At 35.9% G+C, this 15,590-nt stretch overlaps 1 protein-coding gene across 4 annotated transcripts in view; it reads right to left on the reverse strand.

The window, feature by feature from the left end:
• Positions 1-475: 475 nt before the first annotated feature.
• The window catches only part of PCDH7 (protocadherin 7), a 409,428-nt gene continuing 394,313 nt past the window's right edge, over positions 476-15,590 (reverse strand). For 2 of the 4 annotated variants that reach the window (XM_045799279.2, XM_045799278.2), the window contains exon 3: positions 476-4,811. In XM_045799279.2, coding sequence (XP_045655235.1) covers positions 4,435-4,811 — 377 coding nt within the window. In that variant the 3' untranslated portion in view covers positions 476-4,434. The remainder of the gene's footprint in view (positions 4,812-15,590) is intronic. The other 2 variants (XM_087864239.1, XM_045799280.2) reach the window with 1 other exon arrangement.

Genomic DNA, 15,590 nt, shown 5'->3' on the forward strand with positions numbered 1-15,590 from the left:
TCTACATCTCACATGATATAAGGCTTTTTTTTTCATCTCTAATGTTTTTGTATTAAGCATTATTTTAGATTAAAAACAAACATTTCCTTAACAGAGATGCATTTTGACTTAGAATTAGTTTTACCTTACACGTGAAATTTCTCTAGATAACACCTGAAAAAATCAATTCTTATATTTATGATGAGAAGTTCTTCTACTGCCCATTTATCATGTAAAAGCCAGCTAGGTAACTGTCTTAGGAATTATTTGGATGAAACTGAAGAATCCAAGTTCTACTCCGTCATAAAGCAAAGTAAGATGACAGTTACGCACGGTATTCTCTAAATCAACAATTACTGCAGCATTATCTTCTTTACTCCGTCTTAACCTAGCAGAAATCAAACCAGTTTAAATCAAACTGGTACACGCATCCATTCACTTCTTGTCCAATCAAAACGGAATTACCTGTCAACAGAGAAGTACGCTTACAAGTGTGAAACCATTTGACCATGTTATATTTTAATTTGCAGAGACAAAAATGACAAGCAATTTATTTACATAAAACTGTACAAAAGCAAATTAAATTATGTAAAGTATTTCATAAATAGTTGGACGAGTGTTTAATACATTTCGCCATGTTTAGCATAGTTGCGTGCATAGTGACTCATAATAAACGATGATAAATTGTTCTCTGCTTCACTATCAACATCCAAGTAGCAGAACAATAGTCAATGATTAATATTACAAACAGATCGTACCACACTGAATGCAAGTGCTTTAAAATGTAGGAAAAGTTGTCTGAAAGTAAACCCTAGGTAGCTGAAAGAATGAGGTCTTTCTCCAGATGTTAGATTACCTCTGCCTGGGTCACAACTGACCAGCTGTAGAATATGCTTGATCATCTTCTCTGGTTCTGTTTTTCTCCCCCTAAGGACACATTGTGTATTTGTCATGGATACAAGATCCCTAAAACTACTTGGGTCTTCAGATTTCTCAGGCCTGTGGTTAGGATGCCTTGATTCTCAGAGGTTTCTTCTGGTCTCTGTGTTATTTTATTTTCCTATAAGAGAGCTTCCTAGGGTAGCCTTTCAGCCAGACATCTTCAGTACCATCTTAGTTTCTCTTCCCATAAAAATAATGCCTCCCTTGTTTTCTGAAACTCAGGCAGCAGGCCAGTCAGAAACCATACAGAAATGATATCAGGAGGTTCAGAATGAGCATTCGATTTTAGACTGAAGCTACAGACGTACACATAAATTTTAATACACATAAATTTATATCGTTACTCATTAATTTATAAATGTGTCCTAATGTATCATGCATGCAAAGTTCACTTGAGAGTCTTGTGTACAGAAAACAAGTATGGTTTATATACTGTACAACCAAAATGAAACAGCAGCTAAAAGAAAAACTAACAAGGAAAAGGAAGTAAAGAATAGAAATTTGAAATCAATATTTGACCTTGCAATGGACTGATTTCACCCCTGATAATCTCTCTCTGTGTTACTATTACAATAAATGCTTTAGCCTTCTAGTCAGAATTAAGCAGTCCATGTTAATGCCTTAGTTTTGTTTTATGAATGAACGATATTTAAGACTGGTCCATTATCTGAGTTTGTCAGAAGGCAAATTTTTAATATATTATTTATTATTTTCAGAAAATAAACATGGATAAATATACAGGATCAAAAAAGTTGGGAATAGCCCATTTTCCCTCATTGTCCAAACCCAACAACCGTTTTTTTACCATAACAACAGGTATAAAAGGCACAGTTGCTTGTTTTGCATTCACTCATTTATTTTTTTTGTTTCTTTTTATTGATTTTTTTCAAAAGCACTCTATATAGGGAGTGGCACCAGATTTAGCCTATTCAAAATAAAAGTCATACAAACACAAAATATATTTCTGTGTCATGCCAGCTCATTATATAATAAACATGTTATGAGAGCTAATTCTACTAGAATTACTGAGAATACTTACAGTACACTGAATTTTATTCTTTCACACCCATTTTAGTTCTAAAGAGAGGCTCACGAGTTAAATGACAATGGCATGGCTGTCTTGAATGTGGTGCAAACGTCATTGGGGAATGTGGATCCAATTAATCCAAAGGTCCAGTATGACCCGTATTAGCTTTATAGACAACGGAAGGATTTTAAGGTAGAGTGAAATGAGCTATCTAATGGTTTCAAGTGTCTCATGAGAGAAAGAAAATAAATGCATTAAAAAAAGTTGTTGAACACCTGTGTTATGCAATTGACTATTTGCTTTGTAACGTGCAAGAAAAAATATGTATACATTTCATAAGTATCTTTAGAAGTATTTTGTCTTAATAGGTACTTACAGATTATACAAGGCAGAACTGCTTTAATGCAGTTTCCTAACAAAGTACTAGAATTGCATCTTTCCATCATGTAAATAATAATCAAACATAAACATGTTCAATTATTGATATTTTAGTCCAATGCTTCTGTTTCAATTACAAATCTTCTTTCATCCTATTATACATAAACTAACATCAAAATGAAAACTCCATTGAAGAGAAGGAAATGACCCCAAAAGAGTAGCCCACCAAACAGAGAAGTGGTTTTCAAAGATAAACATTTTGATGACCTACAGTGAGTTCACAACCTCCAGTCCAGGCTGCTTCACCTTATAGTCTAAGAAATTCTGTAAAGAATAAAACTATCCAAAGCTACATTATTTCTACAGTTTGCTAGAGAGCCATCAGGCTATGTCTTAACCAGGTTGCAAACATTCAGTGTTGGGAACATTTGCTCTTTTCAACTGTTATCCCCTATTCTGTCCCTGGATTGTCACTTCTGTCTGAATATCCCAGCTCAATTTCCGATTATGTTAAATCATCCTCTGTAGAACAAATGACCAAAAATCTGCATATTCTGTGGGGTTTTTTTTACACTGAAAAAATTGCATATTTTCCCACTTTGAGATGTAGATACAAGGAGACATATCACTGCCCAGAACTCATTTCTTTCATGTTCCATCTGGATTTGTTTTAAGACATATTAAATCATGTTCAAAATCACATTAGTGACAAATCAATTAGGGTGCCACCTTGTTTCAATGCTGTGAGTCTCGAAATAGTGCTATATTGCACAGGATTCAAAATTAATGCACTTGTGTTATATGAAAGAGTGCCTTAAACACATAAAAAAATACAGTTGGTAATTTGTAACGTAAATAATAAGACCAGCAAGCATCACCTGGCTTCTAAAATAATAGTGATTTTAACTTAAAAGACTGTATACCAACATATCCTTCTTTCTCTACCTACCCAGAAATATGATTTTTACAAGTGGAATCTTCCCTGATAATATTTTTTGAAACTAAACTTGAACCTTAACTAATTGCCTACGATAATACCAAAAATACTCAGGGTTTTTGTTTTCTGAGCTTTCAAAGAAAACCCATTTTAAAAGAGAACGCATGTTTTCGGGTATAGAGACAAAGTAAAATAAGCTAGTGTTTGAGTATTTCTGTGTGTGCATGGGTTCAGTTGCCTTTGTTATTTAACGGATTTCCACGTCAAGACCAAATCTGCTTCATGATTTCCCTGATCTGCCGTGTGATCTTTGGCCTTTTAATGACACCATTGTTCTATTTAGTTGATAACAGCGGTGCTGTTCTGAAAAATATATATATAATTTTTACAAGTTATAATTAGTGTAATTGATACACGTGGTCAGGATTGTGTATATACTAAGAATATTCGATGAATGAATGGGATTGAAGTGGATACCCCTGACTTGAAAAGAACAATGTATGCCAATTTGGGACTGCAAACTCCAACTGGGTATTGTCTAGCTGTCAATCTTTGTTAGAATTTTAAAGCTGTGAGATTCTTAATATTCTTCTTACAGAGTCCCCCTTAATAAGAACTATACCTTTACAGGGACTCTGTCATTTTGAGGGGATTGCCTTTCATGGTGACTAATCATATTCTGATGGTATGTCTGAAACACATGTTACCTGATCTGTTTTTTGTTTGTTTTTTGTGGTTTTTTGTTTTTGTTTTTGTTTTTGACCAGCCGGATGGCATTCGAACTAAATCAAAGTGACTAAATCATGCTTCAGCTCAGGGATAATGAGAGTGTGTTGTGTTCTGCTAATCAGGCTTGTTACCATGAAAGAAACTTGCAACCACCTTTTTTTTTTTTTTTTTTTTTTTCCTCCTTGGAGGTGGATGGGGAAGAGGGATAGAGGGTGTTGGGAATCATCAGTGAGGGGGTTAGACATGCAAGTAACAAGGATGGTTTCTACATTGTACATTACAATCAGGCTAACAATATCACTAAAGGCCTGATCTGGAGGCAGAAGTGGCAGGCAAAACTTTGTCTCTTTGGTAGCCCCCTCTTTTTGATTAAACGGTTTTTCTTTGTAAGGTTTTTTGCCCCTTATTCTCCTTCTCATACATGAAAAGAACTTTGCTGTTCCTACAGGTAAACTTCTCTTCTAGTGAGAGTATTGACAGGAGATGGCTTGTATTCCCCTGTTTTTGTAAGGGGAATATCCTCAGGGTTGGCTTCCTCATTTTTGCTGAAACTAGCTGCACTGAAGGTCTCATAGGACGAGGTCAACTTTTTGTTCAGGAGGTTTCTGTTGCGGTCACCCATGATGGCGGCCTCGCCATTGGCCAGCTTTTCCTGGCTTCCTCGTTCATCAACAGGCATGAAAGTGGAGAGTTTGGGCTGGCTCTTCTTCCTCTCTGGAGAAGTGCGGACCGGCATCCAGCAGGAGTCTGAGTGGCCATATTCATCACACTCACGTGTACACTTCCCAGTCAGGGCTACATCTGGAAGAGGTCTTGAATCTGAAATTCAAGGAGAAGGAGATGTTAAAGTGGGACGTTCTGCCATAGGCTTTCCTGGTTTGCATGAAATTGGAACGGGGAGATATATATATATTATTTGTCATACTATTTTCCTTTTTTCTACACCCCATAATTCATCATTCTCATAGAACAGGTTTTATTTCATATCCATTAAAGATAAGGTTTTGCAAAAACATCAAACATTATGGAAAGAGAGGAACAAATAAACTAATAAATTTAAGCGTGTAGAAGACAGGTACATATGCATTTGTTACAGGACAGGGATGTGTGTATATTCTCAAGTAGAAATAAAGTGCATATGTATATTTGTCTGGGTATAAATTTTTCCACATGCATAAGAAAAGTTATTAAATCCAAATAGATAATTTTCGGTATTTATAAATTATCCCAGAAATCGTGTACTTTTGTCAATTGGATTCCTTCCTGCTTATACATCATTCATAAATGCAAATATGCAAAACCTTATATTTAAAATACATTCTAAAACATCAGGGTGACTCAGAAGTAGAACTTAAATTGACAGCACATCATGTGGTAAAAAGTAAAAAAAGTTAAGTACAAGTAGGTTACGGGTGTGAACATACTAGCAATATCATCACCTACCCCACCCTAGCCCACACTTACCTCCCGCCCACCATGTCAAATGACCTACTATGTGCTGTAGGATAATCCCTTAAATTTTCACATGGAAATACATTTGCCAATGTGTCTGTTGGATAGAAATATTATGTGAAATGCAATGTATTGGTTAAATGCAGTCAAGCTCCTAAAGTTTTGATGAAATAACATGTAGTTCTAATTAATGTTGCTGCCTAGTGGAATGGGAAATGTCTTCTACTGCCATAAAGCTAAGTCATATCTAGACGGTTCTTAGGGATCAGGACTAGAGATGGAAATTAAGAATTACCTGTATGTGTATGCAAAATCGTTAATATATGTCTGTCTTTGGAGAAAAAGTATGTATTTTCTTGTTATTAAAAATTTTTTAAACAGACTTCGTTTTTATTTGAAAAAGAGAGGAAAACAAACAAACAAACCTGGACTTCCTCAACAGATTCTAAAAGAATAACCTCTAGGGTTTTATTTGATCTATTTTGTAGTTTAGTTTATTGTCGAACAAAAGAACATAATATGGCTGTGCTCCAATTTACATCATACGGCATTTTTTTTTCTTTTACAAGGCTTTGGACTTAAAAGATGGACAAATTTTAACCTCTGCAAGTATAGTCACAACAACATTATCGGTGAGATTTGCCCATACAAGATCTTGGGTCGATTTGGTTTAAAATTGAAAAAGGGGGTTATTTAAATGATCCCCCGAATATTTATACCCTCTGCTTCTGTCTCCACACACCATCCTCTGTATTTTAACATTACATTCCTATTTTGGCTATCATTTGTATAAGCTATTTCAGAAGTTTTACTCTGCCAAATCTCCCAAATCAAGGCAGTCCAATGCACAGCATTTTTTCCTGCCATGATGGATAACTGAAATATTGACATTTGTCGGCCCATTGATTTTTGAACCACTATGGCCTGAGATTTTTATGCTGTGTGCTGAGAGTTCAGGGAGGAAATGCCAGTGCTCTTCACAGGAAATCTAGAATGACTTTTCTCTTTCCCAAAGGTAGAATGCAAAGATAATTATTTATTGTCATTGCGCATGCTGTGTTGCTATCTGACTTCTAAGTGGGCAGACCCTATTAATTTTATCATCAAAAGAAAAAGCACTTTCTTATTCATTTTTTTATGCCAAATTCCCTTCGTGTCTCTCAAACACACATTTTAGATGCATTTAAAAAAATCGAACTATTGGCAAATTTTATGAATGGTTTTCGTAATCTAGTTAGTTTAAATGAGCAAAATGTGAGTTCTTTTGGGAATATTTTCCATCTTGGGATACATGGTTTATCTGAAGCTGACCTAAATGCCTTGAACAGGAAAACCCTCATAAAAATGCAAAGTGCAAGATCAGACCTATTTTACTCTAAACATTCCTTTCTCTTTTCATTGTTTTAACAAGTTCGAACTTTTCTTTTTCTCATGTGATCGTGCCTAGCAAAGACACAAGAAAATAATCAGGACTCAAGCTACCAAAACAGGAAAGATCTCTTTGAATGTGGTTGTCATTCCCTGCAGAAATGACCCAGAATGTTCTCCAATCAGCTAAGTTTACTTAAGTCTCACGCAATGTGTCAGTTTACTTAGACCGTGACTTACAGATTCTCTGCTTTTCAGGGATTAATTTGTGTTTTCAGTTTCAAATGTGTAGCACTTTGTTTTTCTTTTGTTTGAGATGCATATAGAGACAGCTCAGAGAACTGTGTGATATGCAAACCAACACCTCTTACCTATTGTTTTACTTGTGTACCTGAACTCTCTGTAGCTCATAAGAAATCCTATTTATTTAGATTGACTCCATTTCTCATCAACTAGAGGTGAGAGGCTCTTCAATTCTTCCCTCAGCCTTTACTCATAGTCTGGATTATTTCCTGCTGAAATTGATTTCCTCTCACTGCTTTTAACAAAAGGCAACTTGTCTTCTCTGCCATCAAGCACATGTGGGCTGCCACATCTCTATCCAAGAAGCATGACTTTTAATAAGGATCTCCTGTCATTTCCAAAGTCAAACACTTGATTGGAGACCACAGTGGAAGTTGACAAGCCTAATTGGCTGAGACATGTTGCAGTGTTTGTCATCAGATTTAGAAAATAATCAAGAAAGGCTATAAGAGATTCATCACGAGCAATCAAAACTTCCAATCTTGATGACTCAAATGAATCCTCAAAAGAAATGCCAATGATTAACAAATGCAATTTGTATTATGTTGCAATTTATTAAGGGGAGGCATGAGTGGAATAGTGTTTTTCTGTGTTCTATATTTTCTTATTTTAATTATGCCAGTATTTTTTTAACAAAAAAGTTCACAAGGTCTTAAAAAATCATCAAAGACACTCCTTGCTCCCTTTCATAAAAAGACATACTCTTAAAATCTCCTATTTTGCCGAATTATAGAGGCAGACCTTACACAGCTAGTAACCCTTCGAAGTCTTTCAGTCTTTCATGGAGGATGTGGTTTTGATATCTAAGAACACTATTTCATGCTTTCGTTTAGTACTATTTCTTTTAATTTGGACCTGAGTGGAGATGGAAAACAGTTCATCATGACTCTTGTGAGTAGGCATTGAGTAAATCAGTAAAAAGTAAAATATTCTGTATCAAAATATAACGGTATTCTCTATTAGCATTTTCCACAATAAAATCAATTCCTTAGAGCCCTCCTCTGCACATCCCCCCCCCCCCCCCCCCAGTTAACCTTAACCTCAAACCTCGAGAAGACTGGATGGACAAATGGTATTCATTAGATCCTATGACCACTTTAGCATTACTCATGAAGTTCTAGTTATGCTATTTACTATATTTACTAGAACCATTACATCCATTTGGAGAGTTACAGTCCTTTCTTAGACATCAAATTAATTTCCTTCTGAAAGTACGGTTTTAAGCCATCATAATAACAAACAATTTTAGAACAATTCATAACACAGAAAGTACTCTCCCACACTCATTGTCTTAACATATCCTGTCAGCGGCAGAGCAAGGAGGATGGCAGCAGTGAGGGGTCCAGCCTGTGGGAGAGCTGAGGCCAGCGAGTAAGTGTTTTGACTTTCACTTTAGTGTTTCTCATAATACTACAATGCTCCTTCTTAAAATGTAACAGCTAGTAGTTAGAGGTCAATTACTGCTACCCACGGCCATAAGAAAAAGCTAAAACCACCAACAATGGTGCAACCTCCCCCCATTTCCTAAGAAAAAAAAAGCTAAAACCACCAACAATGGTGCAACCTCCCCCCATTTCCTAACGTAGAGGAAATGATAATGAATTTAAGAATTCCAGCTCTTTCTCTGGAAGGAAGTATATTTGCCCTCACTGGGCTCAGTGAATAAGTTGGTCCCGGAAAGATGCTGGTACAGTGACCTCAACAAGAAGTGACAGACAGACAATATGTAGAATCTTCAGAAACAACAAGGAAAGCTCAGATTTACGCAGGCATTTAATATTTCCGGAAGCTGTCCTACACATTTCAGAAAGCATTACAGGCATCTTTATTACAGAAGAGAACTGTATGCTGAGGACTCTTGAAGACAGCTCTGCACCAGGGAGAATTTTCACATGCTGAGTCATGCATTCTGCCAGAAGCCTGGGCACCCACTTTACTCCAGGCCCTTGGCTTGGGGGGAAGATACAAGGGTATTTTCGTCTCCTAAGAGAAGGCATGAAGTTTTAAAAAGATTTCCAATGAGTTTTTTTTCAAAGCCCAGATAGCTCATGCTATATGCATAATTTGTTTATTTAACATACAATTACTTAATTCTCTGATCATGTGATGAGTTGTTAGTCAATGTGTAGATGTTCGCACCATTCCTACAATTTGCTCCTTAAATTCAAGCAACAGCATATTTAACATTACTTGAGAAAATTCTGCAATGAAAAATTGTGTTATTCTCTCCTTTTGGGGAGACAAAAAAACCACATAGAGGCACCTTTTGCTTTTATTTCTTTTTAAAGTATTTAGTGAAAACTTTTTATACTTCTTGACTTTCTGTTATATGAAAACTTATTTTTCTAGAGGCACGTCTAAATTCTGCTGTAATTTGGTAGGCAATGAAAAAGGTTTTAGAAAAGGATGAACAAGAAAAAAGACAATTGGTCATGGTTTTCCAACAAATATTTTAACATTACCTTTACTCTCTTAATCCAAATGAAAATACCTTTTACTCAAGTGATTAAACTGCTTTATTTGAAAATAACTGTCAGAAAATGATTTACTTTTGCCTTATATAATACAATTGAGAGCAAATAATTAAATAAACCCTTTACTGGAAAATTATTGAAGTCAGTAAAGATTAGATGTGAGGAGATGAAACCCAAAAGGCACATATGGGGTTAGACTTGTTTTTTTAATGTAAATAACCTAAAGATCCCTGCCTTTTTGTCTGTTTGGGGAATTTGGGAAAACTAGAAAGGTAAGTTTCTAGGGTAGGAATCACTGACGCAAACAGTTTGTCCTCTAAGTATTTAATTACTCTCTGGAAGAAGGGGAGATTTATAGTTCCATAAGTGTCACCTAGGGCTACAACAAAGGGCTTAATATTTCTAAACAGTGTTCTAATTTGTCTAAAATCACTCAACCCAAACAAGTTAAAAGAGGATATAGGAATAGCCTATGCAAGTCCTGATGGGACAGCGAGTTTGTGAATAGAACAGGAGATTAAGAGTCTCAACATTGTTGAGTGTGATTCTGGGTGTGTCATGATAAACTCTATGACTTTGGATGTAATTTCTCTGAGCCTTAAGATCCTCATGAAGGAGATGAGGATACCTATTCCCTTATATACTGTCGGAATAAAAGGCTTTTTGTGGCTTGGTCTCTGGTATGGTATAGATATTCAGTAAACAGTAGGTAATAGGCCCTGAAGATATTTAAGGAGATAGATAGATAGATAGATAGATAGATAGATAGATAGATGATAGATAGATAGATAGATGATAGATCTTATCTCTGTAATCATCCATAAGTGAAATGTATATTATTTAGGGAAATAAGCTTAGGAGTCAGGCTCCTTGGATTCAAATCCTAATTTTGTCACTTAGTATGTAATTGTGAATGAGTGACTTGATTGATTTAAATTACCTCATCTGTATAACAGGTATAAGAATAAATTAACCTCTTAGGATTACTGTGAGGATGAAGTGTATTAATATAGGTAAACTATTTGTGATAATTCTTGACACACAAGAGCCCTCAATAAATATTAGCTACTTCAGATGCACCATTTCTCACCCACAATTGTGTCCTGAAGAAAACTTTGAAAACTAACGTGTTTTTCCCCCATAAATTTATACCCCTGACTTTCAATACAAGACTGTTCTTCATCTTTATCTTACATTGTGTAAGTATTTATGTTTTCCTGTAGAAATAGTGTGTTTAATAAAGGTCACTCGCAGAGTCTTAGATTTTTAAAACAATATATGATACATGCATGATATTACCTTTTTTTTTTTACATATGAAGGACTCTGAATTTTGAGATATATTTGGCTAAAAGGTTAACTTATTGTGGAATTAATACCAATCATCAATCAAAAGGGCATATATTTTGAGTTACTTTTCCAGTAATGCTAACTAATTTATGTTGATAGACTTTGCAGTATACCAGAGCTAGCATCTATTTAGGAAAATACACAGGATATCCTGTTTACTCTACGTCAGGTACTTACTTAGGAAGACTTTTCCAGGGAAGATGTATTCAGTATGTATTGTTATGGTTGCTCAAAACTCAAGAGAAATGCTCTATTATTTGCAGTTATCTTTACAACCTAAACAGATCAACTTCACAATGAATCACTCTCATTTGAAAGAGATTTGCCCCTAAAATACTGGTTGTTGGCTTGCTACCTTGCTTTGCCTGCATGGGCCGCAACATAAGAAGGAGCTCCATTTTAAGATATGCCAAAAATTAGCAATAAACTAATCTAAGACTAAGAGGTTAAAATCATGGAAAGACAACAAATAACAGGGCAAACACCTAAAATTCAGCGTACCCTTCATACTTCAGAAATGTTGAAACAAAAAGCCATTCAACAAATGAGCTCTGCAGATTTCGTGATGTAAGTACATGATTGTATCAAAGGCCAGACATTCCTCTAATCTCCTTATACACATCCCTTTGGAATGCGACATCGCTGCTCGAATGCCAAGATGTAGATTCTATCTCTGCACGTCTTGAAGATGGGCCAGTTTTGATGATTAGAACGTGGCAGAAGTAATACTGAGCTATTTCCACACTAGGTTTCAAGAATTCGAGCAACTGCCATCTCTATCCTGAGAGAAAGCACGATCTAGCCTTTTTGAAGATGAAACAAACACTATATGAGAAAGAGACTCAGCTGTCTCAGCAGAGCCTAACCCCCAGGTAAGCTTAATCCCTCCCTAGGCCAACACAGCCTCATGAGTGAGCCAGGCAGAACTAGCAGGAAGACCACATAGCCAATCCACCAACATGTGAGGAGTAATAAATCTTTGTTGTTTGAAGCACCTAAATTATGTTTGTTTATTTTTGGTTTTGTGGGGAAGAGAGCTCATCAATGCAGTAATGGATCTCTGAGATAATGATGGTGGATGTATTATATTATTTTATCTGCAATAAACATCTTGAGATCTGGAAATAATGTATGCTACTTTATGTCTGCTTATCATGAGTAACAAACTGACCAATATTGCTGAAAGTACAACTCTTCCAAAGAACATTTTCAGAGATGTAAGCACATTTAATTAACAAGTTCAAGCTGAGGTCTACTATAAAAAGCTCTGGCAATTCTGGGTCTGCAATTATAGGATTTCACTGCATTTTATACCTAGGAGTGTTCTAGTTCAAGCTGACATGCCAAGACAATATTAAAATGTTTAAACATGTTTGAAAGCATCAGCAACTTTTCTCTGTACCTTAGGCTAAACTCAGTTAAACAGCGATTGAATGTATCTCCAGAAGCATTTACTGCCCTGAGGCTTAGACCACTGTCATTCTGAATGTGGCTTTATTATCTACAGTGGAGGCCGTGCACCCCATGTCTCAAGCAGTCTTGCTGAATCAACTCAAACATGAATCTGTTGGTTGGCACGTGAAAACTGCACTACAGCAGAAAAAGGTATGGTGACCCCTTGGGAGTGATCAATTTATGCACGTTGGAGATGTGCTTTTGCTTTGATTTCCCTCTTCACACATGAAAATTAGAGGCGGTGGAGTTAAGGGAGTGTTCAGGGAGCAGAGTGGAAAGACAGGAAGGAAAAGGCTGGAAATGGGAAGATGCTCCGATATTGATCAAAAGAGTTCATAAACCCAGGAAAAGGTTGGAGGCATTTATTTCACAGGTTAGCAATTGATAATTCCACTAAAACCCAATTATGGTTTTTCAGCCATTCATGCTTATTTTCCATTGCAAAAATCCTGTCTTTCATAATTTTTCTTCTAGTCTCTTGGTTCTCGTATATTAGAAATTATTTACTTTAGGTACCGTAGACTTCAATAATCTGATGAAAACTAGACATATTACCTCCTCTCATAAATGTAGATATGTACCCCCCAAAATTGCATAAATTTTCGGTGGAGTTCAGGATACCTGAGTTAGGGTCATAGTATACCTCCAAACTCCTGGTGGATGGGAGAAAAAGGGTATATTTTGTACTTGACTTTTTTTTCCCTTTGAGTTTCAGTCAAAGGTTAGGTAACATTTAACAATGTGACATGTATCTTCCCAAAATAGGAAGTATAGGCAGTAAATAAATTACCATTCAAACACTAACAGAAAGATTTAAAACAAATAAACACGAATTATGAAACCAATTTAGAAGTAAGGAAAATAATTTAGGTTTGATTATGTTAATATTTTAAGTTGGTCACGTAATTGTTCAAATCTAAAAGCCCCGATAATTTATAAGGCTTTATATAAATAGCAAATTAATGTTTGGGGATGCATTTAAATGATTGCTGATCACCAGTTGGAAAATGTGTTCTTTCCTAAAATCTACATTCAACATTTGCTTCAAATCAGTGTCTGGGATTGCCAGCAACCAGATCTTCATTCACTTACCAGAAGACGAGAGGTGAATTCTTCTTCTTATGAAAATTTATACAAAAACAATAATGATCCAGATGAGGTTTTCTTTTCTCTTTTTTTAGTTAATGAAATGTATTAGCCACTTTATTATATTGGTTTTACTGTAAAGTGTGATGTGGATAACACGAAAATAGTTGCAAACATCAACTTAGAGTCACTTTCCAGTAATGGTCTCGAATCTTCAGTTTTCATAATTGACCATAAAGTTGTAGAATATATATCCTACAATGAATATTAATGTTGTCTTTAAGAATGTATGCTTATTCTCAAAATAGTACACAAAGGCTCTATTAACTGTATGAATATTATCTTTGGATTGTGTCCTTGAAGGCAGTTTTCATCTTTGCTTCCACAGATAACATAATTCTATACAAATAAAGAATTTAAAAAAGGAAATTGAAAAAAAAATCAACTAATAGATATTATTTTCTCAAACTTTCTTTCCTTCAACATAAACCACAACAAAGCATTTTTTTTAAGTAAGTGAGAAGTTAACAAATAGTTCCCGTAATAAGGAGCTGGTATGAAATATCTAAATACTTAATGCAAATATGTGTAATATTAAAACAAATTAATTCGGTATGTGGTGCTGTCTTAAGTAAGAAGGCCATCACTACAGTGGCTATAACGAGATAGGAGCTATTTCTAAGTATTTTTTTGTATATGTTATTTTGTGTGAAGTCTAAAATAAACTATATTAAAGCTCAAATCATGTATGAAGTAGAACAGTAATGGAATGTGATTACTTTTTGCACAGGGGAAAATTGTAGCAATTTAGATTTACCGAAGCAATATAATTAATGTTTTTAATATGGCAAAAAAAAAAAGAAAGAAAAGAAAAAAGAAGAAAAAAAAGAAAACCCAAAACACAGTAGCCATGCATTTTCTCCTTCAGTGTAGAAATCTTGAGAAACTCCGCAGTTATGCTAATGATATGGCCATCTGCAAATACATTCTCAAACTCTGTGCTTGGGATTACCTATTGGAATATTTCCCAAGTCATACAGAGAAGCTGATTTGATTGGAAGTACTTCTGTAATAACAGCTCTGTTGTAACAGAATCTCATTAGTATTGTGATTTGGGACAAAGACAGAAAGTTCCTCCTTTGTGTTCCTTACTAAGGAAGTTTTCACAAAAACTTTGTTTTGTAGTACTAGCGAGAGATGAGGTTCTGAAAGCTTTTAGTGGGAGCTGAAACACCATTTATGGGGAGAGTTTTAAAACAGCTCGAATGCTGGCTCCTTACTTGGGTCAATAAGTTGATCAGTTGAAACTCAATTTGGCCATCACAATTAGGACCAAAAGAGCGTTGAAGAGCTTGGGAGTGCAAAGCAGGTAAATAAAAGGAAAGAGAAGGAAGAAAATGTTCTCTGATGATTAGCAAACAGGACTCAAAGAGCAGCTCAAGTGGGGGAAATCAATGAAGTAACACTGGATCAGTTTGCTTCATTGATTTTTGCTGCTCATTGAAATGTTTTCCTTTATTTACTTCCTATTGCTTCGGAGAGTGGCAAAGTCTCACTGTTGAACCTCCCTTGGAGCCTGTGATTGGCAGACGGGCAAGCTCTGGAGATCCTCTCCTGCCTGTATTATACCTTCTCATGCTGCATGGATTCAGAGGCACTTCTAATGCTCCCTATGACGCTGCAAGAGCCACCCTGCGTAGCTTTTGGGGTGGACGGAACAAAGGTTGCCTCCAAGGACCCTACATCGTAAACCCCAGAACCCGTGAACATGTTAGCTTACACGGGGTAGGGGAACTGAGGTGTCAGATGGTGTTGAGGTTGCTAATAAGCTGATTTAAAAATAGGGAGACTTTCGGAGGTTAGACTACAAACCAAGGAGTGTGGGCAGGGTCTAGAACCTGGAAAAGGAAACAAGCGGATTCTCTCCTCCAGCCTCTAGAAAGGAATGCTGCCCTGCAGAAACCTATTGAAGCCCATGAAGGCCCCTGTCAAACCTCTGACCTACAGAACCGTAAGAGGATACATTTTTGTTTTCCTAAGACACTCAATTTGTAGTACGTCGTTACAGTTTCAAGAAGAACTTAATACACACTCCCACCTATTTTCTGGTT

Source organism: Ursus americanus, chromosome 8 (genome assembly GCF_024610735.1).
Source record: "Ursus americanus isolate L20-20 chromosome 8, mUrsAme1.1.p, whole genome shotgun sequence".
In the NCBI taxonomy this organism is placed as follows: Eukaryota; Metazoa; Chordata; class Mammalia; order Carnivora; family Ursidae; genus Ursus; species Ursus americanus.